Here is a 24,138-nt window from a genome sequence, read left to right as displayed (position 1 = left end):
CTTCCTATAGGTGACGTGTGCATGTGGGCTTCTCTGGTTAAGACCAGGATACCCTGCAGACCTGAACTTTACCACTAATGCTATTCTTTCCTATTTTAAGTCATTTTATGAACTTCCTGGTTGGATTAGTTATTTCATGTCCTACTTGGTGACGCTGTGGCACGGCTTACCACAACTATGACCAGTTCTACTCTTTTTTTAAATTACAATTTTAAGGAATTTTACAATCTCTCTGTTTAGGATTACAGTTATTTAATGTCCTATTTGATAATTATATTGTATGTATTTATTGACATTTTGCACATAACAATCTGAATAAAATGAAGAGACTTTTGCCCTGACTAAAAGCTGCTAAAGTAAAGATAAAACTCAACTAATTGCAGCAAGGTGACTTTAATGAATTAATTAGAGTCCCAGGTGTGCTGCTTGTTAATTAGCTAGCTGCGGCTAAAGCTAGCCAACATGTCCTCCAAACACAAGGTCAGCGGAGTTAATAAGAGTTTTGGGCTTCTTAAAAGGTCTCATTGGGGTTGTTCAGCCGCCAGGCCTCCACAGGGAAAGGATTATAAACTTTGAAAAGTCGTTTCAGAGTGTAAGAAAATTACGTGCAGGCAGGAAGTTAGCTAGCCAATGGGCGAAAGACGCTAATAAACAACAATTAACTCAAGAGAGCCTTACCGAAATCTTGTTGTTCATCCATCAGGTCGCCAATAAATCAATAAATGTGCGCTAACGAGCAATTAAGCCTCGCAGGATGGACTACCGAGGCTTTGCTAGTCAAAGCAGGAAATGATAATGATTGATTGATTGATTGATGAGTTTGGCCTGCTGAGTCGGAGACAGAGGCAGCCAATCAGGGAACACAACAAGCCCAAGTCATTAATAGCGCTGCTGCCAAATTTGGTCATTATGTAGTTTTTCTTGTATGCTACCGGAAACTGTAAGGATTCAACTTGTGACACGTAGCATCTTAAATCTACAAATAACAATATCACCCCAGACCGTGTCGAATGTTAACCTAACGCAAAAAATTTATTAAATGTGTAATTTTGCTTTGGCTTGATTACAGCATTACACAAACATGATCTAGAATGTTAAACTAATGCAGAAAAATGGAATGAAATGCGTCGTTTTGCATTGGTTTGATTGCAACATTACTGCAAATTGTTACACAAACACGGTAATGAGCCTATAAAACACATTTCATGTCACACTGATTTCTTAATGAGGTGTTAGGGTGGGGTAGTTCCTCTCTCAGCCAGCAGATGGCGGACTGAGGGAGCCCAGGCACTGACAGGGGGCTCAAACACACACAACCCCCTCGGCTTCCGTTTGTGCTTCGCATCAGGGCACCTTTTGGCCTCCGTGGCAGAGTTTCTTCTTCGTGAAGAAGAAGAAGCTCTCTCTCCCACACCCCCGCTGACACTTTATCTAATCATTTTCCGAAATACATTTTTATGTGATGACTCAAGAACGTGTTGCTGCGTCTCACTGGCGGCGCCGATGATTCCGACAAGTGTAAACATGCTGCTAAGAAAGGCAGCCACCAGCAGGGCCGGATGTAAAGCCCAGAGCAACAGTATTCTGTCACGTGACAGCATTTATGTTGCTACAAATAGCTGTTATCTTGTAAACACAGCTGGAAATGAACCTGAATTGCTATATGACAAAAAAAAATAGGCATTTCACTTTTCACCTAAGCTACTCGGTCACATTGCGGTGCAAAATCAACAGGGTTCTTGCTTCGGCATCAAAATAAGTCGCTGGAACGTGAAATTTGGGTTGAAAACGTAACTTTAAAAGGATGACAAGAAGCCCGTAATTATGGTGGCGTTACATGTTAAAAAATTTAGCCAAAATCAACAGTATTCTGGCACATATTTACGCTGCTATGTTATATAAGCAACAAAACGTGTGCAGTTATTTGTATTTCTAATGTAAGACCAGCTGGAAATTAACCTATGATACCCTGGGCACATTATCAAAACTCACCGTTGACCTCGTCTTAACTTTACTACATGCAAAAAAAAGAAACGATTTTGGGCTGAATTAACCCCAAATCAACAGCACTCTTAAAAAAAAAGTAGGCTTTGCTACACATCTTAAAATGCAGAGCTGCCAACTAAGCTACAGACGTGGGCGCTGTAAGCTTGATCATGCAGTTTTTCTTAAGTGAGTATGCTAATCCTTGCACTGTGTTGCTGTTAAAATGTAATGTTAGCACTTTAGCATCACATACTGTAGATATGCTAGTGTTGTGAACGTTTGTGTCTTCCCGTCCTGCTCCTTAATGTTACTATGTTGTTGTATGTGATATAGGGCATCTTTTATGTTGGACAAGTACAGAGTTATCATGTATATGTAGTGTATACAGTGCACAATTGTGGGCGTGAACAAACACAGCTCATTAGCATTAAAGCTACACACACACACAAGTGTTGCGTTACTAAAAGCACGAGGGCCACATAGTGAAAAATGAAAGGATGCAACTTTGCCACTTTGATATTTTGTAAAGCAACACATATTGCTAACAAGATATGCTAACAAGTTTTATACATATATATTTCAGTGCATCTCAGCTTTGTCATATACTTGGGGAAAAGAGCCTATTATTATTATCAACTTCACTTTTTGCTGTTTTTTAAATTTTCCAAATATTTTAACTTTCTTCTTAAATAATCTTTGTAAATCTTATTTTCCTTATATTACGACTGTACTACCACAATATTTGGACTATATTCCGCTACATTCCTATTTCCCCAACCTAGTTAGTAGCCTCTAGGTTACTAAAATTGCATTATTTTCCCTCGCAATATTCCGAGGTTATTCGACGTTCTCTTAATATTTTGACTTTATTCTCATAAAATTATAGAGTTAATAGGCCTGCTTAATTCTACACCACCCACAGAACACTACCTCTTTTAGAAGAGTCTAATGACAATGATGATTTGTCCTTTTTTTTTTCCAATAACTCCTCTCCTCCTCCTCCTCCACCACAACGACGTATGCTCAACCACTCCTCTTCAAAGGTAAATAACATTTATCATTACGTATTATTATATCATTTTCATTATTGTTTTTTTCATTAATTATCCTGGTTTAATATTACTACTGCATCCAAACTCATATTTACATACATACACATATACTGTATATGTATACACGTACATGTAGTACCTATATCATTGGTAATATTACCTTTTCCCCTACTTAAGAACAATTCGACATAAGAACAGTCGTCTGGAACCAATTGTGTTTGTAAGTTGGGGACCTAGTGTATATGTAATATCAAAAATAAATCTAATTTATAATATATAAAATAAAATCTATATACACAGTATAATATGTTATATATTTAATTTAAAAGTTATGCTTTTAGAATGTGCAATGGTCCAGGACAAAAACAGCCGTGGGCTACAAATGGCCCCTTGCCGCACTTTGGAAATCCTGCATTATTGTGACATCTCCCAGGCATACTTACAAAATTTGTCGAAGGGACGTAAAATAAAGACAGGTGGGGGTCAGGATGAGCCAATCAGGTCTTTTTATTTGGAACAGAGCGGCAGATTAGTGACAGGGCGGTGATGTGGAGGATCCGCCTCCTCTCACTCACGCAGCCAATGACAGAAAACTCAGCCTTAAAAAAATGCAAATGTATAAAAAACAGGAATGAGAACAGCAAACATACAAGTCGTGTGGAACACTCACACACTCACACACACACACACACACGCACACACACGCTCTCCAGTCTTTTTGGCTACATTTACACTCGAGACAGTCACTTTAGAAAAGAAAACACATGTTAATGTCATTCCTGTCTTTGCGGAAGCAGCATGTCCGTTTGGAAAGACACTGTCTGCATGTCTGCATGTCTGCGTGTGTGTGCATGTGTGTGTGTGAGAGACATTCAACTCTGAGTGTAACGGATGGCCAGCTAGCTTAGCTTTGCGAGAATATACGTCGAGTAAACCTCATCCCTGACACCTTAAGAGCTGCGCTGGACACTGGGTTGACAGCCTGGGCTTTTAGCGCCGCTCGACTAGCATTCAGAGGGGATGTGTGGACGCGGACTCCAGCTGAGCCGCCTCACATGAGCAAGCAAACACACGCTAGTGCACACTAGACACACACACACACGCGCGCGCGCGCGCGGAAGAGGTGTGTTACCTGTCTGTGGAAGAGCGTGCTGGAGGAGGTAAACACACACTCAACCACTGCACGCGCGCACACACACACACACATACGCTGATACACACCCAGACTAGTATAGTTTTGAGTCCCATGCATGTTTTTTGTAGTTCTACAGTACCGAGTATAAGAAGAGACGCTACTAGCCCAGTCGCACTGGCGTGGTTATTATTATTATTTTTTTTACAATCTCTTATACATACAAGCCCCGCCCCCAACCTTACTTTAAAAAAAAAAAAAAAAAAAGTGACACCACGCTGAGGTCTTTGAAGTCCGTCATGATGTCACGCTTGACAAAAGTCATGCAAAACATGAGCGTGGGACCAAACCCATAATCAATAAGCTGATCCTTGACAGTATTGCTGTGATGTGTGTGGTGTGTGGGTGTGTGTGTGTGTGTGTGTGTGTGTGTGAGAGAGACGAGAGCACAGCTCCTCTAAAGTGGTGACAGATAAATAAAAATTTAAAAAAGTCATGCGGATGATTAGTGATGGCAGGAAAATACGCAGATATTTACATATAAACTTTTTTTAACAGCTAAATACACATCCTCTTGTTTAAGTATTATTATTATTAGGCTCCAAAACATTGATATATTATGGATTATTAGCGTCCCCCGCTCGTCTTTGTACAGCAGAGAGGCAGGACTCTGTTGCCACGGCGACCGTCTCCCGCTTGGCTGAGCGCAGAGCGAGAGGTCACAACCACCTGTGTGCGCGCGCGTGTGTGTGTGCGTGTGTGTGCAGAGGGACGGAAGGCACCTTTCCTCTGAACTTTGACCTCCAGCTCTGTGCATGTTTTGAGGGGGGCGGGGACACGGTTAAAGCTGCCCCTCCCTCACCTCTCCTCTTACTTTTGGCTCCATAAAAACAAAAGGGGACTTTTTTTCCTTTTTTTTTGTTCAAGCGAGTGTTTTGATGTTTTTTTCTTAGAAAATAATCATATAATCACATACAGAACAAGAGAATATTCATAACAACATTTACTTCCAAAAAATGTGTGTATGTGTTGTTTTTTTGAGAGAATATTTTGTTTTTCTTGTATTTTTTTTGTCCCATTTTTTCCTCTTTTATGAAAAGAAGTCCGCAGAAAGGCGCTCCAGAGGAGAGAGGGGAGGGTGACGGAGGTGTTTAGGGTGGTGGTGGCGGTGGGATTGGGGAGGCGGGGGGGTCGTGGAAGCAATGCAGAGGAAGAGGAGAGGCGGCCGTGTGGTCGAGTATCTTTCTCGCTGGGCCGCGGTTACGCGTAAAACTCCTCCTGCTTGTCGGGCTTCTGGTAGGTGACGGTGGCCTGCTTGGGCTCCTCCAGCGTGTAGCTGCCCTCGTCCTTCTTCTTCATCCGGTACACCAGCAGCATCACCAGGAAGGCGGCAAAGAGGGCGCCCACCACGCCGCCCACAATGACCGCTGATGGAACACACACAAAAAGAAGAAGAAGAAGAGAGAGAGCGGACATTTTATTTAAGGCACTCATCTGGACGTGTCATGTGACCTTTGTAGCACGCGCACACACACACACACACACACGCACACGCACACACACACACACGCACACAGCTAAGGAGGTGTATGTAATACTTGCATGTGTGCTTATCTAATAGCGAGAGAAAGCACATTAAACTAAAAAGAAGGGAGTCTTTGTTTGCTTGCTCAGCGTGTGGGAGGTGTTCGTTCCATCATGGCGTCCACCAGCCGGGCATTCCAGAAACTTTTTAGCCTTTTTATGACTTTTCCCGACACTTCCTACACTTTCACATCAAACTCTCATGGTTGTTTATAACCCAACAACTGGGAAAAGAAGTCCAATGTCATTAACTACCGGTACTAACTTAATTCAAGGCGCCTTTTAAAAGACCACTTCTGCAGAGCTCCAAATGTAAATAAATAAATAAATAAATAAATAAAAAATAAAAAAAATCAAAATATTATAATACATAAAAAAATAGATATGATCACAAGGATCAAGTCAAAATGAGAATAATACTACAAGAAATATTATATACAGTACAGGCCAAAAGTTTGGACACACACAACACAACCTCATTAATAAGGCAAGAAATTCCAGTACGTAACCCTGCCAAGGCACACCTGTGAAGTGAAAACCATTTCAGGTGACTGCCTCATGAAGCCCACGGAGAGAACACCAACGGTTTGCAATAAAGCTACTTTGAAGAATGGAAAACATAAGACATATTTAGAGTTATTTCACACTTTTTTGTTAAGTACATAATTCCACATGTGTTCATTCATACTTTTGAAAATCTACAATGTAAATAGTCATGAAAATAAAGAAAACGCATTGAATGAGAAAGTGTGTCCAAACGTTTGTCCTGTACTGTATACAATACATATAAATGGTGGGCCAAAAGTAGGTGAAACAGATAATGAAGTAATTGTAATTGTAATTGTAACCCTACTTTTGGCCCACGCTGTATATTAGCGGTGGTATCGATTCATTCACTATATCGATGCATCAATTTACATTCCTCCGATCCAACGACGTTTAGCAAGCTTCCATTCCTGACTTAATTCACTTCATTCAGTATTCCTATTTAACTCATATGTCCTTATTTGAAAGTCCTTTTCAGTGACATTTATGGGGGCAATATGCAAAGTAAGCACGTTTGGATGCCTCTTGACGATAGTTTCCCGGTCCAGCAGCAGTGACGCTTAGTGACATCATCCAGCCTGGCGTGTCCAGGTCATAACATATGCTTACGTTGCAAGCAACAAATGGTGCGCACTTGCTTGTGCCGGGGAGGAAGGAGAAAAGAGGGAAGGCTGTGAAGCCGTAATTTTTGGTTTCTTATGTATTCTTCTTTTGCACTAGCACGTTTCCTTACACTGCCGCACGCCACACCACGGTATCCTGTTCAGTGTCTCTGGTAAACGCGTCGTCAAGACCGAGGACCCATCCCGACCCTCTCAGCGGCAAAAGGTACAAGGAAGCCTCATTACTTGCGAGTTGCTGCAGAGTTCTTTCAAATGGCTGCTCTGATCAGGAGGATTATCGGCACAAAAAAGCCCCTGCTGCAATCGGCCCGTACAGGTAAGAATGTTTCAACATCTACTTGAAGACACCGTACCACATTCATTTGCTGAGGAATTGTCCCTCATGTCCCTCACCTTTTGGTACAAAGTGCAGCTTTGCATTGCCCTATTTCAAGTAAATCATTCATCATGGCAAGCTATACCACCCTCTGTTCATCCTCATTTTCTATTGCATTTTTAACTCCTCTTTTGTACTCACTTATCATTTATTCTAAAGTATGTCACCATTATTAATCATGTATAACTCATTCCCTGACAAAAAACAACAGGAATCTAGAAAACCTCACCTGCACTGTGCAGTATCCAGGTATTTATGTCACAGGCACACTGGTTGAATTTTTGGCTAAAAAGTTACTGAATAAATTTCAAGTTACTGAATCGTTTTGGATTGGATCTAAATGAACCGAAATCGTTCTTGAATTGTATCGGCAACCACAAATTGTGATACGAATCAAATCGTTATTAAAACAAATAGTTACACCCCTAATATACTGCATATATACAAACACACACACACACACACATATATATATACATATATATATATACATATATATATATATATATATATATATATATATACATATATATATATATATATATATATATATATATATATACACATATATACATGTATACATACAGGTATATATATATATACACATATATACATGTATACATACAGGTATATATATATATACACATATATACATGTATACATACAGGTATATATATATATACACATATATACATGTATACATACAGGTATATATATATATACACATATATACATGTATACATATATATATATATACACACATGTATATATACATGTATACATATATGTATACATATATGTAGAATAAATGACAATAACAATAATATGTTATAATAATTATAATATGTTGAAATATGTTGAAATATAAAAAAAACAATTGTTATGTCACTTCATTCTCGCTGTATGATGTCTTTTTCATATTTGTACTACCAGTATTTTTGTGTGGTTCTAAAACCCTTTTTAACCATCAGAATATAAAGGTTGATATTTCCACACCGTTTGCAACGGTAAATCCTCATCTGGCCTGACTAACGGAGGGGGCGCCGAAAATGTGTGGCGTTATTTTGGTGGCCCGAGTAGGCTTCGACAACAGAAATACTACCCAGTGAACCCAGTCACCACGTTACTACCACACGCTGACACGTGCCTTACTTTAAAAGTGCTAACACACTAACACAATCTAGTCTAGCCTAGGGGGGTCTAATCTAGTGTAGTCTAGTCTAAAGTCTGCTGCCCCCTGCTCTTTACCAATGACCAGGAAATCAGCAAAAACCAAGGCCAGCAGTCCACCAATCAGAACGGCTGGAGGAGAGACAGAGAGGTCAGACCAGTCCCTCTTTTTGGGACGCGAGAGGGGGGGATGAGAGGTTGGGAGGGGTGGACAAAAAAGCCAAGATGGGCTTGGGAACCAGAAGAGGAGCGTTAAACATTCTCAGCGGGAAAATCCTATATAGCTACTTTTCCACAAAGCGGTCCATTTGGGAATGGTCTGTTATGAATGTGGGGCCACCTATTAGCATTGGGTCTAGCTCCGCCCCTTTGGTACCGTCCCACTGTTTCCCCTACGTTATAGCTACACTGATCCCTCCTGTTACGTCTTCTTATTCTCTGGCATACCAGGTGCGTTACATTGTGTTTTTGAGCGTGGGCCAACAGGTAGCTACAAATGTATTTGTGGCGGGCCGCCACAAGTCAACAAACGTATGGGAAGCACTGCTAATGAAGGACGCCAAAACTTAATCACACAGAACTGAATGGAAAGCAAACTGGTTGATGGATACAGAGAAAATTGGTTCCAGACTGGTTTGGTTTAGAGGAGGGGGTGGGTAGGCTCATGAGGAAGGTCATTAGAAGGTCAAACCAACCAACCTATCAAGACTTCTTTCCTCTCCAGGATGTTCTTCTGTGGCAGCTGCGCGGCCGAGCTTCCTCCGTCCACCGTGTTGCCCGTCAGGTCCGGGTCCTCCGGCGCCAGGCCTCGGCCCAGGTCGTTGCGCTGGTCGTCGCGGATCTCAAAATCCCCGCTCGGCCCCACGGCGGCCAGCTCGTTGTTGCCTTCCTCGGCGCGGGCCTGAGGAGGAAAAGAGGAAGTTTACGTTATGGCACTGAGGAACAAGCCTCTTTGTGCCACATAATGCTGACTCATCAATGTCAATGCTTTTCCACGTGCTAAACGTGGAAAAGCCAAGCTCAGAGTTGGTTCTGGTACCAAACATGACAAAAGTCCCCTCTCAGTTTTTGATTGGCAAAATAAAAGTCTTTGTTCTATTAATGGAACATTCTTGCAAGGCTGAGGTGACAACAAACGCGTCTCATCCCGCGCCAAGCCATTAAAGAAATCAATCAGGTTTTGATGCTAGTGCGTGTCTGCGTCTAGTTAGCGCTCACAGCGGCATCCATTGTGCAACAAAGCGCTAACAACGCCACCAGACGGATGAAAGTCACTTTTTAAATGCTGCTGTTGTTGCTACTGGAGACCCTCAGCAGTGAACGGCGCCAAAACAAAGGTGCCACTGTGCACTTTTGGGCCACAGCGAGAGCGCACAGCTGCTCTGGGTAATGACAGAGCCTCCGTCACATCAAACTATATATTTGAGGTCTGCCGGGAACGGCCCAGGCCCAGAAAAACCCAGACTTGCTTGGCTGCTTGCAGGGAAAATATGCTTATGTATCCACTTTCACAGAGTTAGCATGCTGACATATTTATTACGGTGGATGCATTCCAAATTCCAGTCTTTTTTTTGTTGTTGTTAAAACGGGAGGGTTAGACGTTAACAAACCACGCCTCCTCCTCTGTCAATCACCTTTTTAGTCCCACTGATAAAGAACTCCAGGTCAGCACATCAACAGCAAGACCGTAGGCCTCCACCAAGGCTTAAGACGACTCTGAATATGCTGTTTACACTGTCAATGCAATCTGGATCAGATCTGGACTGGTTTGACGTCCCGGTTTCTGCTGCTGCATACATTTTTGATCAAATCACATTAAATTTACATATGACATATGATTTGAAAATGCTTTCATGATTTGAAAATTATTTCTTTATTATTTCATCAAATGTTCATTCACAAAAAAACCTACAGATTATTCTAAAAAATTCAAAAACAATCCAGGTTATTAGATTATTATATTTGATCTATCACTGTAATTCTTAATGCCTGAAGAAAAATGTAAAAGTATAATGATATAAAGTAGCTTCTTTATGGAGAAGTGCAGGAAGTTGTACAATAACTTGCAGTAATGACAACATCCTTGGCGGAGGTAATTACAAAATGACTCTCAACCACATCCCAACGTGGAGAAATAACTTTATTTGCGGCCTCGTCTGGGACTTTGCTCCAAGTTGTGTTTAGTGGCAACATGCTGTGGCTCTTGAGACTGTTGGGTAACACAACGTGTATGAGAACATGCAATGTATGATCACGTAGGAGTACACGTGAGAATGTAGGAGTGCAAATGAAACCATTTGAGTACGCACAGGAACGTATGATAATGTATGCGTACACATGAGAACGTACGAGTACACATGAGAACACAACGCGAGTAGGCACGATAACGCATGAGTACGCATGAGAACGTGTAACACGAGTACACATGACAACGTATGAGTACGCATGAGAACATATGAGTAAACATGAGAACACAATGCGAGTATGCATGATAATGTACGAGTACGCATGAGAACACGAGTACGCATGAAAACGCATGAGAACTCAACATGCGTATGAATGATAATGTATGAGTACGCATGAGAACACAACACGAGTACGCGTGACAACGTATGAGTACGCATGAGAACTATGAGTTCACATGAGAATGTGTAACGGTTGCTTATGTACGCATGTAAGAATACACATGAGAACACGAGAATGCATGAGTATGCACGACAACACATAAGTGCGCGCGAGAACGCACGAGAATGTATGAGGCATGAGGAGATGAGTACGCATCAGTACATATGAGTATGCTTCAATACGTATGAGTGCACATGAGAACCTAAGCGTACGCATGAGAAAGTATGAGAAATCATAGAATGCATGAAGACGTACGAGTATGTACGAGACGTACGAGAGAATGTATAGGTATGCATTAGAGTACATGAGACCACATGAGTATGTATGATTAAACATGAGAAGGTATGAGTAAGCATGAGAGTGCATGAGACCACAAGAGTATGTATGATTAAACATGAGAAGGTATGAGAGCACATGAGACCACATGAGTATGTATGATTAAACATGAGAAGGTATGAGTAAGCATGAGAGTGCATGAGTATGTATGATTAAACATGGGAAGGAATGAGAGTGCATGAGATCACATGAGTATGTATGATTAAACATGAGAAGGTATGAGTAAGCATGAGAGTGCATGAATATGTATGATTAAACATGAGAAGGTATGAGTAAGCATGAGACCACAAGAGTATGTATGATTAAACATTAGAAGATATGAGTAAGCATGAGAGTGCATGAGTATGTATGATTAAACATGAGAAGGTATGAGTGAGCATGAGAGTGCATGAGTATGTATGATTAAACATGAGAAGGTATGAGTAAGCATGAGAGTGCATGAGACCACAAGAGTATGTATGATTAAACATGAGAAGGTATGAGTAAGCATGAGAGTGCATGAGACCACAAGAGTATGTATGATTAAACATGAGAAGGTATGAGTAAGCATGAGACTGCATGAGTATGTATGATTAAACATGAGAAGGTATGAGTAAGCATGAGACCACAAGAGTATGTATGATTAAACATTAGAAGGTATGAGTAAGCATGAGAGTGCATGAGTATGTATGATTAAACATGAGAAGGTATGAGTAAGCATGAGAGTGCATGAGACCACAAGAGTATGTATGATTAAACATGAGAAGGTATGAGTAAGCATGAGAGTGCATGAGACCCCAAGAGTATGTATGATTAAACATGAGAAGGTATGAGTAAGCATGAGACTGCATGAGTATGTATGATTAAACATGAGAAGGTATGAGTAAGCATGAGACCCCAAGAGTATGTATGATTAAACATGAGAAGGTATGAGTAAGCATGAGACAACAAGAGTATGTATGATTAAACATGAGAAGGTATGAGTAAGCATGAGAGTGCATGAGTATGTGTGATTAAACATGAGAAGGTATGAGTAAGCATGAGAGTGCATGAGACCACAAGAGTAAGCATGATAATGTATGTATGCATGAGAATGATGTTTGTGCGGTCACCTGTGTCGTCGTGGGCTGTGGTGGGCGGGTGCTTTTCTGCGTAGGCGCCTTGCGAGTGGTTGTCACGGGAACGCGGGGCCTGAAGGGGAACCTGGTCTTGGTGGCTGCGCTGGTCGTAGTCAGGGTGGTGGTGGGCAGGGCGGTCGTGGGCTCCGGAGTGGGCTCAACCGTAGTGATGGGCGTGTCCTCTTCCGTGGTGGCTTCCACATCGAGATAACGTGACGTGGGTTCAGGTGACAGGTAGACATCCTCTTCTTCTTCTGTGGTGCTCAGGTCATCCGGGCCAGCAGAGGGAGCCGCACTCTCCTCCAGGAATGTTGTCACGGCAGGAACTGCGGGTGAGGATCTCGGTGGGGCGGTGGTTTGGGCGGTGCCGGCGGCAGCGGCCCGTATCCTCTCCAGCTCTCGCTCTCGCTCCCGCTCTCGTTGCCTCTCGCGCTCCCGCTCTCTTTCCCTCTCCCGCTCTCTCTCCCGCTCCCTTTCCCGCTCTCGCTCCATCTCCCGGACCCGCTCCCTCTCGCGTTCCCGCTCTCGCTCCCGCTCAAGCTGCTTCTCCCGCTCCTTCTCCAGCTCCAGCTCCTTCTCCCAGAAGGCACCGCTCTCGCCGTCACCCTCGGTGGGCAAGAGGGTGGTGGCGGAGGCCGCGGCAGATGTGGTGGGGGCGGCAGCGGTGGTCATGGGGGCGGAGAATGTGGGGTCGGGGTCGGGGCTGGGCTCGGCCGCAGGTGCGGCAGAGGGAGCGGGGCTGGTGGCCTGGGTGGTGGACAGGGGGACGGGCTCTTCTGTGGTGAAGGACACGCCCTCTGCCGTGGGCCTCATGCTGATCTCAGGAACTGTGGAGAAGATTTGAATAGAAGACTTCAACAGGTGAAAATTCATTTTCTCCTTCCATCACAGCACCTTTCATTCCGCGTGCTTGAAAGACGAGCAAATTGAACGCGTGCTCGCAACGGCGTGAAGGGGCAGGAGAGGATATTACAATATGGACTCTGACAATGCAGCCCGTTGAAAACCAGACGCCGCCTTCGCCGCCGTAGCACAGATCCGTATCGCCGCATGAGTCGAAGCAATTTTCCACACGGCTGTTTTTGACTGCACGCCGGTGCCTCGGCTGCTCCTGGCCACTGGCTGTAATTATCTCCACCGAGGGGAGTGGGGGGTCCGGGGGGTTATGTTTTTTTTTTAGCATGTGTGTTTCCATTTCTAATTATTAACAAATTTGTGAAAGAACCACTCTCACCATACATCCTAAAAACATGCAGATGCTTTCGTTTTGCTGCTTGTATCGCAAATTAGCACCACCTGGAGGACTGGAGTGGAACTGCAGCTTGTGGACAAACCTCGAGATTTGTTGCTGCTTGCCTTTTTAAAAACGGAGTATCTAGAGAGTTCTGATAAGACAATAAATAAAAACAAAGTAAGGCACTAGTTAGCTTCTCACGCTTTATACCCTAATCACACTAGAGCAGGGGTGGGCAAACTTTTCGAATCGTGGGCCGCAATGGGTAAAAAAAAAATTGACAGAGGGGCCGTCTATTTATAGGTGGTCATCACACAGAACGACATACTTGCTCACGGTGCAACAAAACCAAAACAAAACACATCCACAGCAAGTTAAGGCTTTACATAAATCAACTACTACTACAACAGTATGTGGGTGATAAACTACAACTAAGCGCTAAACAGATACATGTAACTTAAAACTCTTATTTCCAAATGCCCGCAAGGCATGTTGGGTAGTCCAGCGGCAACAATATGAACTATGAACAAAAAACATTGGATATCAAGAGTATGTTAGCTCTTTCTTGTTTACTTCTCCGACGACCTCCTCAAAATACATATTTTGCAAACAAGCAAAAATGCGACGAACATGGCAAAATGTTGTTGGCATGGGTATTGTGTGTAGATATTTACTTGGATGCCAACATGGTGCAGTAGGTGTGTTACTTTGTGCGTAGTGTGTGTTGATGTGTTGTGTTGTTTGGATCGCTTTATTGTACAAGCTAGAGATTGCGTTTGACTCGAGCGTACCACACTAGCACTGCAAGTCATGTTGCCAGTTACAGTTTTGGTGTTAAAGGTTTCGAAAAAGGCTGCACGGTGGTCTGGTGGTTAGCATGTTGGCCACACAGTCACAGCCAGGAGATCAGGAAGACCTGGGTTTGAACCGTTGGGCATTTTCTGTGTGGGGTTTGCATGTTCTCCCCGTGCGTGCGTGAGTTTTCATTCCTCCCACATTCCAAACATGCATGTTAGTTTAATTGGAGACTCTAAATTGCCCATAGGTATGAATGTGAGTGTGAATGCTTGTTTGTCTATATGTGCCCTGCCATTGGCTGGCCACCAGTCCAGGGTGTACCGCGCCTGTCGCCCGAAGTCAGCAGGGATAGGCTCCAGCATGCCCCCGCGACCCTAATGAGGAGAAGCGGCAGAGAATATGGATGGATGGGCTTTCAAAAAAAAAAAAAAAAAATTTGGAAATGCAGAGACACTTGGCGGGCCTGATGTGTCTCAGTAGGGAAGCCAAGACTTCCCAGTCCCTGGCCACCTCCTCCAGTTCCACCGGGAGGACGCCAAGGCCTTCCCAGGCCAGCTGTGAGACATAATCCCGCCAGCGTGTCCTATGTCTGCCCCGGGGCCTTCTCCTGGCTAAAAATTTGCGGTTTATTCCTGGATATTCATGGTGCATTCTAAAAATTCTGACTGCATTTTGAGTGCATTCCAAATATGAGGGTTCATCCTTGTGGCCCACCCGAATGTTTCGAGCATGCTCAAAACTTTTGAGGTGGATTCGAAGGGGGAAAATATCGAACGACATTCAAAAGGTATTCTAACTGCACTCTCAAGGCATTCGATATATTCTGAGGGTATTCCAACAGCATTCCAAATATTCTGATCACATTCGGGGGAAAAAACGCTGCCAGCCTTCACATCACTTCACGCCAAGGAAAAAAGGAGCCAGGGTAAAGCGCTGAAACGTCACTCAACATTGACAAGTCACCAATTCACATCACACCATGCCGCCAAGGAAAAAAGGAGCCAAGTTTACAAATGCCAAATCATCTCCCGAATGCGGCGCAAATTTTTCAACTTTTTCATTCCGGCTGGTTCTGTATGATTCGTGCTGGTGTGTGCTTAGTGTGACGGGGGCTTTAGCGAAGATGGCGACAGCCAGATCAGAACATCAGGCCCAATTACAGCAATGTGATCTGGGCTAAGCGGCTAATTGCTACGCACGCCACACAAACGCTAGCAGATAGGTGCGCTCTGTGTGCGTGTGATGCTCTAATCTGTGTGGACTCTAATCCGATTACAGCAAATAAGATTTTTGAGGAGGGGGTTGTGCTCCTTGTTTACGAGTGTTTGTGTTTGCATGAGTTTTCAAAAAATCTGCATGGCAACACAATTGATGCAACAAATAGCGTGTTTACACTGAGTGTGTGTGTGAGAAGGGTGCTTGGCAATGGAGTGGGGGCTGAGGTCTTTGGGGTCAGCAGATTGAAAGCCAGCAGCTGTTGGCTTTTTAAGAAGCGCGCACACACACACTCACACACACACACACACACTCACACACACTCACACACTTACATCCAGAGCCAGAGCCCGAGTAGAGGTCCTCGTCATCGTAGAAGTCGTCTCCCGTCGAGCCCTCGTCATCGACAGGCGACCACGTCTGTCCCTGTGATAAAAGATACAGTAGAAGGTCATCTTCATGGTGGACAAAGCATTCCGGAGAGGAAGCATCATGGCGGATGGCACATCTGGCTCTCCAGGAGGCCGCCGAGGAGACGCGTGGTTAATGAGATGATCTAACGCCGGGATTTTGGCGCTGCGACATCAAAGTGCTTAAGGAAAAAAAAGAAAGTGAGGAGCTTCCTTTTAGACAGAAACAAGCGAAGCTCAGTCAGGGAGGAGACGAGGTTACCTTTTGAACTTGGGAGGCATTTGCAAATTTGTCGCGCCGCCCCGCTTGATTTTTTCAATCAAACGTAAGAAAACTCTGATAAGTGCTGCTTTATTTCCGAACGATGGTGGAAAGTTTATGGATTGTGGTGGATGGCTGGAAGAAGAAGCTAATAAAATTTAGCTTAACTTAAAAATAATTTTTTAAAAAACCCAGTGAGCCAAGACCTCCTCCAAGGTCTTTCAATGACTGAATGACTTCTAGAAGTTCCATTCATGTCTAATTTCTACTGATATTACTACACGCCACAGGACAAAGATGTCCAAAGTGCGGCCCGGGTGCCTGCAGCTCATATTACATTCAAAATAAATTCATGATTAAAGCAGTATGTTATTGTTACATATTACACTCATTTGCTTTCTCACCTATAACACAAAGCTAAGATGGTTTGTTCACATAACTCACTTTCTCTTACGTTCATTTATTCGTGGAGGACCACCACTAATTCAATTGGTAGATTTGGCGCTACTTTTTAAAATGATCTGGAGCAACCTAAAATCGTGGCGGCCAATCAAAATTTCATTAGCACCGCCACAGACACAGTTGGGGCATTTTTTTTTTTTTTGTTATTTCAAGATCTGACGCTACCTGAAATTGTGACAGCCTGCCACTAATTAATTTGCACCGCCACAGATGGATTTGGTGATATTATATTTTATTTGTTTTAGATTTGCCGCTACCTAAAAACCTGGCGGCCAACCACAAATTTGGACCACCACAAATAGATTTGGTGCAATATTTGTTTCTTTTTCTTTTCTTTTTTTTAACACTTGGCGCTACCTAAAATCAGGTCAGCCAGAGTTTTGGTGCTACTGTTTTGTTTTGTTTTTTAAACATTTGCCGCTGCCTAAAAAAATTGTGGCAACCAACCACAAATTAATTTGGACCACCACAGATTTGCCGTTATTTATTTTTAGATTTGGCGCTACCTAAAACAATGGCAGCCAGCCGCTAATTATTTGAACCGCCACAGATAGATTTTGTGCTACCTTTTTTTTATTTGGTGCTACCTAAAATCATGGCGGCCGGCCACTAATTAAGTTGGACCGCCACAGAATTTTAAAATCTTTTTAAAGTCTAGTGCTAACGCTAACGTGCCATCACAGTGTTTTTTATTACGGCTGCCTGTCCTTCACCATCCCCAGCGTCCACACGACTAATCATTCCCCCTTAATCTACTTCACGTAATAGTCCCAGCCCCGCCCCCGCCAGCAGCAGGGGGGGTGATGCCCAGAGACTTAGTCTGCGACGGTTCAAGGTTCGACCCTCTGAGGGCTGACCTCAGCGTCGGGGGTCGTCTCGCTCGGCTTGACTCGTCTTCATTCATCAAGCTCTTTCCCGTGACCTCGGGCCCACATGTCCGCCATGTTCACACTTCAGCAATACGAGGCTTTTTGCGTGACGGATAATGTGCTTCAAGTATTCCAAAGGCACAAGAGAGGCTAATTTATCATAAATATATGACATAAATATGAAAGCACACAACAACCTCAGAAGTCCAACATAGACGTACGACACAGAACAAAAATATTTGGGGAAACATGTGACTCTAAATTTGAACTTATTTTGGAGTTTAAGAAGTTTTAAATACTATAAGTGGATGACTTATTAACATAACATGAAACAGATTAATTTCCCGGAGCTATTTGACATTTCTAAAAGAAAAAAAAAAGAATATAGAGATATAAAGAAAACAGCATGGGAAGTCGTTGGCGCCAGAGTGAACACATTGGTTAAGTTTACATTCATTTAAAAGGGACATTCATGTAAGTTTGTCTTCAATACCAGCAGGAATACTCCACCAACACCGCTTTTCCTCCTCTGAACTACTTCGACACCCCCAAATTTCCTCCACATCTGTCAGCCAATCAAAACCGTGGGAGACTCGTACAATTTGCTGTGGATGTGAACGCGTCACTCAGCAGTGTGGCTGGTCACGGCCTCGTCGCCGCCCGTGTGCAGCGTTAGCTACGCGTTGCCGATGAGTTTTCGCCAAACGCTGTTGTCTGTGTCCTCCCATTACACTTAGGTGCACCATCATAAATTGTGCGGGTGGCACTTCCGCTTTCCGTCCTTTTGTTCCGTCAGCATCAATTATTGACATTTATGAATCAATTAATAATCGCCAATGTCCGCATCACGATGCATCGATTATTTACCCCACCCCTAATAGCCCCCAATAGCCCCAATAGCTGACGTCACAAATTAACTCAACAGCACCTCTTCTGGTTGCGGCCAAGAAGTGCACTCCAATAATCAATCAACAATCAATTCCAGACATTCTACAGAATTCTTAAGGATCAATTCATCAACAAGTAGTAGTAAAAATGTTCAAATTTGACTTTAAAAATTTGCAGCAGCGTTATTACTTACTAGTAGAGCCTGCAGTAAACAATTATAGAAGTGGAAAAGCGCATTATTGTTAATTATTTACACAGGCTGTGGATGAGGATTCATGAAAGCACTCTTTGCTTGATGATTCGCTACTTTTTTGTGATCCGTTGCAGCGCTGTCACTTCAGATGGCCTCGATGCACAATGTAACTGTTGTATAACTCAATATACAATAATTGCTGCAATGTTCCGCTGCCAAATAGAAAAAGGAAAAGCCCCCCTCACCCCAAAAACAAGGGCTGAGCTTTGCTGCAGGTGCTGGAAAAGCGCCCAATGGCATGTGACCACTTTATCTCCCTGGAAAATCTAAATCCCTTCCTGAGGGGAAGCCATGGTGCTGATGGAAGGGGGTGTAGTGATGGGGCGGGGGGGGGTTGCTAGCTAGTGTGATGCTAATTGTGCAAAGCATGAAACAGAAGCTCCTCCTCCTCCTCCGGTCCAGACGCAGGAAACACGATGCCTTTGAAAGCCAATAAAGTCATAATGGAATCTGGAAACCTGAGCGCCGCCAGTCCATCACGGCTCAGCGTGCTGTGCCCCCCCACCGCCCCGGTCTGAGAGGCTGTGTGCACCTTATGAGTTGGTGGGAAGAGGTGTGCTTCCCTTAAAGTGTGTGTGTGTGTGTGTGTGTGTGTGTGTGTGTGTGTGCGCGCACAGTATGTACCCTGCAAGTACTTAAAAGACAACTTTAGTGTGAACACGCTGTGTGTGTGTGTATGTGTGTGTGTGTGTGTGTGCGTGTGTGTGGCATCCATGGGTTTCACAATGAAGGCCGTTGCTATGGGCAACCTTTGCCTTTTGTAAAGAATCCCATCTTTTTGGGAGGTGGGGGGGGGGAGACACCAGACACACACACACACACACACACACATACACACACACACAGAGTAGGGTTTATAACGCCTTGCAAAAGGTGTTATGTAATGTCATAAAAACAACCTAAAAAACATCAACCGCCCATTTCCACACATATGTGCCCCCCCCCCCAACTGTGTCCCAATCCTCGCCCCACTTTCCTTTCATCTTGCTTATCTAGACTCAGCGTGACTTTAAAAACACACACCCATCCCTCCCCCTCCCTACCAGTCCCCTTTAGGTGGGTCCAAAAGTCACCCCCTGGGGGCCCCCCTCTTTTTTTTTACGTGCCCCCCCACACACACATAGTTAGCACTCATCTAAATCCAAGCCATACGGCGGCTGAGAGTCTCCCATTTGTCTATTTTCAGAGTTGGATGCAGACTGTGTTTAAACGTGTAGCGTGTATACACACACACACACACACACACACACACACACACACACACACACACACACACACACACACACACACACACACACACACACACACGCACGTACACAACATATGTTTCCACAATAAAAGGTGCGACATCAAGGGTGGTACCACACAAAGAGAGAAACAAGAATACACACATGCGCACACACAGGGTGCACTGGGGTGAAAGGAGGTCATTCTAACAATTTCTTTGTATGGATTGGTCAAAATGTCCCGACAGAGACAAAAGTCCCCACAATAAAGGCAGAATGTCAAGGGTGGTGCCACACAAACCTGAAGAGACAAGAACTCCATACGTATATACGCATGTGCACACACTAATTGGGCATAGGGAACTCAAGCGAGCGTTTTTCCTGTTACAGATCAGTCAAAATGTCCCCACATCAAAAGGTGGGACGTCAAGGGTGGTGCCACACAAACATGAAGCGACAAGAACCCCATACGTACATATGCATGTGAACTAATAGGGTTAAGAGAGCTCAATCGAGCATTTTTCTTGCATGGATCAGTCAAAATGTCCCCACAGAGACAAATGTCTCCACGACAAAAGGTGGGACCTCAAGGGTGGTGCCAAACAAACATGAAGAGACAAGAACCACATACGTATGCACACTAATAGGGTAAAGGGAGCTCAATCAAGCATTTTTCTTGTATAGATCAATAAAAATGTCCCCACAGAGACAAAAGTCCCCACAAAAAAAGGCAGGACGTCAAGGGCGGTGCCACACAAACATGAAGAGACAAGAACCCCATACGTGCATACCCATGTGCATGCACTAACTTGGCATAGGGAGCTTGTACTGACCATTTGTCCTGTTACGGATTGGTCAAACTGTCCCCACATCAAAAGGTGGGACATCAAGGGTGGTGCCGCACAAACATGAAGAGACAAGAACCCCACACATACATACGCATGTACACACACTAATAGGCTAAAGGGAGCTCAATCGAGCATTTTTCTTGTACGGATTGGCCAAAATGTCCCCACAGAGACAAAAGTCCTCACAATAAAAAGATAGGATGTTAAGGGTGGTGCCACACAAAGAGAGAAACAAGATTACACACACACACACACACACACACACACACACAGAGCACAATGGGGTGAAAGGGGACCATTGTAACATTTTGCCTGTATGGATCAGTCAAAATGTCCCCACAGAGACAAAGGTCCCCACAATAAAATGGTAGGATGTCAAAGGTGGTGCCACGCAAACATGAAGAGACAAGAACACCATACACACATACATACATGCGTGTGCACACACTAATAAGTTACAGGGAGCTCAATCGAGCATTTTTCCTTGTATGGATTGGTCCAAATGTCCCCACGGAGAAAAATGTCCACACAATAAAAGGTGGCATGCCGAATGAGGTGCCACACAAACATATGCAAACAGGTCTCATCATGTTCTTGTGTAGCATATTCATTTTGGGCCCTTAAAGATGTATTTGAACCTCTCTTTTTACAGGGAGTAAATGATGATACAACGAACATCTTCAGTGATTTAAAAAAAAACTTTTTTTTTTTACACTCCTGATTAGAAAATGGTAAGATTTAAACATTTGAACACAGAAAGTGAATAAAGCATTAGCAATAGCAGACATCTGGAGAAAGGAGTAGGAATAAATATGCTGTGCTTCTTCCCACTCCTTTTCAGCCATGTTGAATTGTGCACGTGTAAAAAGACAACAAGAATCCGGTGCATAAGTTTGAATTCATGCTGGAGTTTCTCTAAATTCCTCAGGGTCACATCCCTACGTCCTATCATAAAGTTCCAGAATGTCTTTGAAAGGCCAAACCTGATTAACTTCTCCTTAGTGATCATGATCGACTGCGGCTGCTGGTGTCTCTTTGGCAGCATAAAATGATTCGACAGCACAGATTGCATGGAGCAATACTCGGAACAATGGGAACATCCAAGGAACACTAAGATTGAAGATCTAAGACGGAAAAAATGGCAGATTCCCACCAATCCTGCCAAAAAGAGTGGTCAAATATGCAGACAGAATAACACCAGAAGTTTGCTGATGGCGACAAAAAGCGTCTGGAGGCGGTGAAACTTGCTAAGGGACACTTAACCAAGTATTAGTGGGGGTGTACAGTAGGTTTATACGTCTAATTTATCCTAGAGATGCAAACTGATACCAATAACTTTCTGCTTCTCAAGACGGATATGATAAAGATAACTTTATTATATCTACTTTTTGAAAATTTGGATTTAAGTGTAGTTTGTACACACTTGGAGGTAAGGAGAACTGGAACAAACTAGGATTTGACCAACTCTACCTGTCGATTTGTTCTGATGAAATATCACGACTACTACCACATCACTACTATCAGGAGTACAGAGTACAGTACAGTACCAGAGTACAGAGCGGAGGGAGCCGCCTGCTGTGGCCCAGGGAAGTGCACTATATTGGGACACACACTCCAAGCAGCTGTTGTGCTGCTATGGAGGTCAGGAGAACCGGAGTATAGAGTGGGAGGAGCCACCCAGCGTGACCCAGCAAGGTGCGCTGTATTCAGGCCCACGCTCCAAGCATCTGGTGAGATGCGACGGAGGTCTCTCGCAAACCTTGTGGCCGTTTCAAACGCCACAGCAACAACAGGCCGCACGGGTTGTAGCGATGTGGCGTTTCAGGTGGCTGAAGGTCGTTCGTGTGCATCTTTTCCCCTCATCAGTACAACTGGCACGCGAAATGTCTCTGAACGCAAATGTTTGTTTTCATGTGAGCTCAGGGGAAGTTACGATAGGCCGTTAACATCACAGGCAGGAGAAGAAAGGAGCGCTTCATTTGCTAATCTCGCCTCACTGGAGCGTTTGTTTCAATTATCGGCTGTCTGAGCTATTTTTAACTCATTCAATCTCAGACATTTTTCATTTTTGGACTGATTTTTCAATGCACACAGAATACTGCGTTTCAACCTTTCTCCGTTCCTTAGTAATCATCCGTAGAACAAAGGTAAGTTTCAGGATTATATCGCTTTCTAACAAGAAAAAGGGAGAAAAACAGCTTTTTGGGAAAAGATACATCAAGCATTTTACTTTGACACAAATATTTTGCTTTCGTGACAGCTCAAATATGTAAACAACCATACCACAACATAAACAACACAAAAGGGTTATTTTACATGAGTGGTTGTATTATGCATGGTCACATTTTGATGAAGGTTGAACATGAGCACTGATAGACAGATAAGATGTGAGCTTCTGTTGGAGAAGAATGAAGTTTGTCAGCATTGGTTCTACATATCTTTTATTTCCGCCGGATGTTGGGATCCTTCCCTTTGAATGGGTTGAACTTGAGCGTTACTTGTGTCCACTTGCAATTGCTATGATTTGGATCTGCATATTAATTCCATAGCACATTGAAAGGGAACGTTGAACAAACACGATAAAGCAGTATCCAAAGTCCAAAAATACATACAAGCAGCCAGAACACCTCATTTTCAGGGGAATCTCCACCCTCTCATCCTGACACGCACATACATTGATAGGTTTTCACCGTGCGGGGATCGGAACACCAATATAAATGAAAGCTTCAAGATTAAACACTCAATACGCACCATAATCATCAAACGTACTTACTCACTCACATGACTCACACAGAGCAATGAACAACTTCATGGCGTGTCTCCTTCCTTCTCTCAGCTGTGGCGGTGCGCTTGTAATTGTGAGTGTTCGGCGCTAATTGGTTTTCATTTTTATTCACATCCCCCCACTGACAATTGCCGTACCCCCGGGGTTACGCGTACCCCACTTTGTGAACCTAGTTTTTACATCAAAATAACAACTTATTTACAAATACAACACACCATGAACAATTTACAAGTTTCATATTTGGAACTAAACTGTGTGCGCGCTCGTTAAAATTTCCCTGCAATGCGTAACCTTCTGCATGCTAAACTCCACGCGCCTCCACTTCCTCCTCGCTGTCCAGTGCTTCAATACATGCAAACGA

General features: G+C 43.5%; 2 protein-coding genes across 2 annotated transcripts in view; both read right to left on the bottom strand.

Moving 5' to 3' along the window:
• Positions 1-778, bottom strand: part of LOC129172960 (homeobox protein unc-4 homolog) — a 7,192-nt gene extending 6,414 nt beyond the window's left edge. Inside the window, exon 1 of the mRNA XM_054763287.1 lies at positions 679-778. Within this exon, the coding sequence (XP_054619262.1) occupies positions 679-700 (22 nt within the window). The 5' untranslated portion in view covers positions 701-778. The remainder of the gene's footprint in view (positions 1-678) is intronic.
• Positions 779-3,414: 2,636 nt separating this feature from the next.
• sdc3 (syndecan 3) overlaps positions 3,415-24,138 on the bottom strand; it is a 47,447-nt gene continuing 26,723 nt past the window's right edge. The window contains exons 2-5 of the mRNA XM_054763840.1: positions 16,110-16,200; positions 12,522-13,354; positions 9,169-9,370; positions 3,415-5,597 (exon numbers count right to left, since the gene is read on the bottom strand). Of these exons, the coding sequence (XP_054619815.1) occupies positions 5,431-5,597; positions 9,169-9,370; positions 12,522-13,354; positions 16,110-16,200 (1,293 nt within the window). The 3' untranslated portion in view covers positions 3,415-5,430. The remainder of the gene's footprint in view (positions 5,598-9,168; positions 9,371-12,521; positions 13,355-16,109; positions 16,201-24,138) is intronic.

The sequence above is a fragment of the Dunckerocampus dactyliophorus genome, chromosome 20 (genome assembly GCF_027744805.1).
Source record: "Dunckerocampus dactyliophorus isolate RoL2022-P2 chromosome 20, RoL_Ddac_1.1, whole genome shotgun sequence".
NCBI lineage: Eukaryota > Metazoa > Chordata > Actinopteri > Syngnathiformes > Syngnathidae > Dunckerocampus > Dunckerocampus dactyliophorus.
This window is presented reverse-complemented; position numbering and strand designations above follow the sequence as displayed.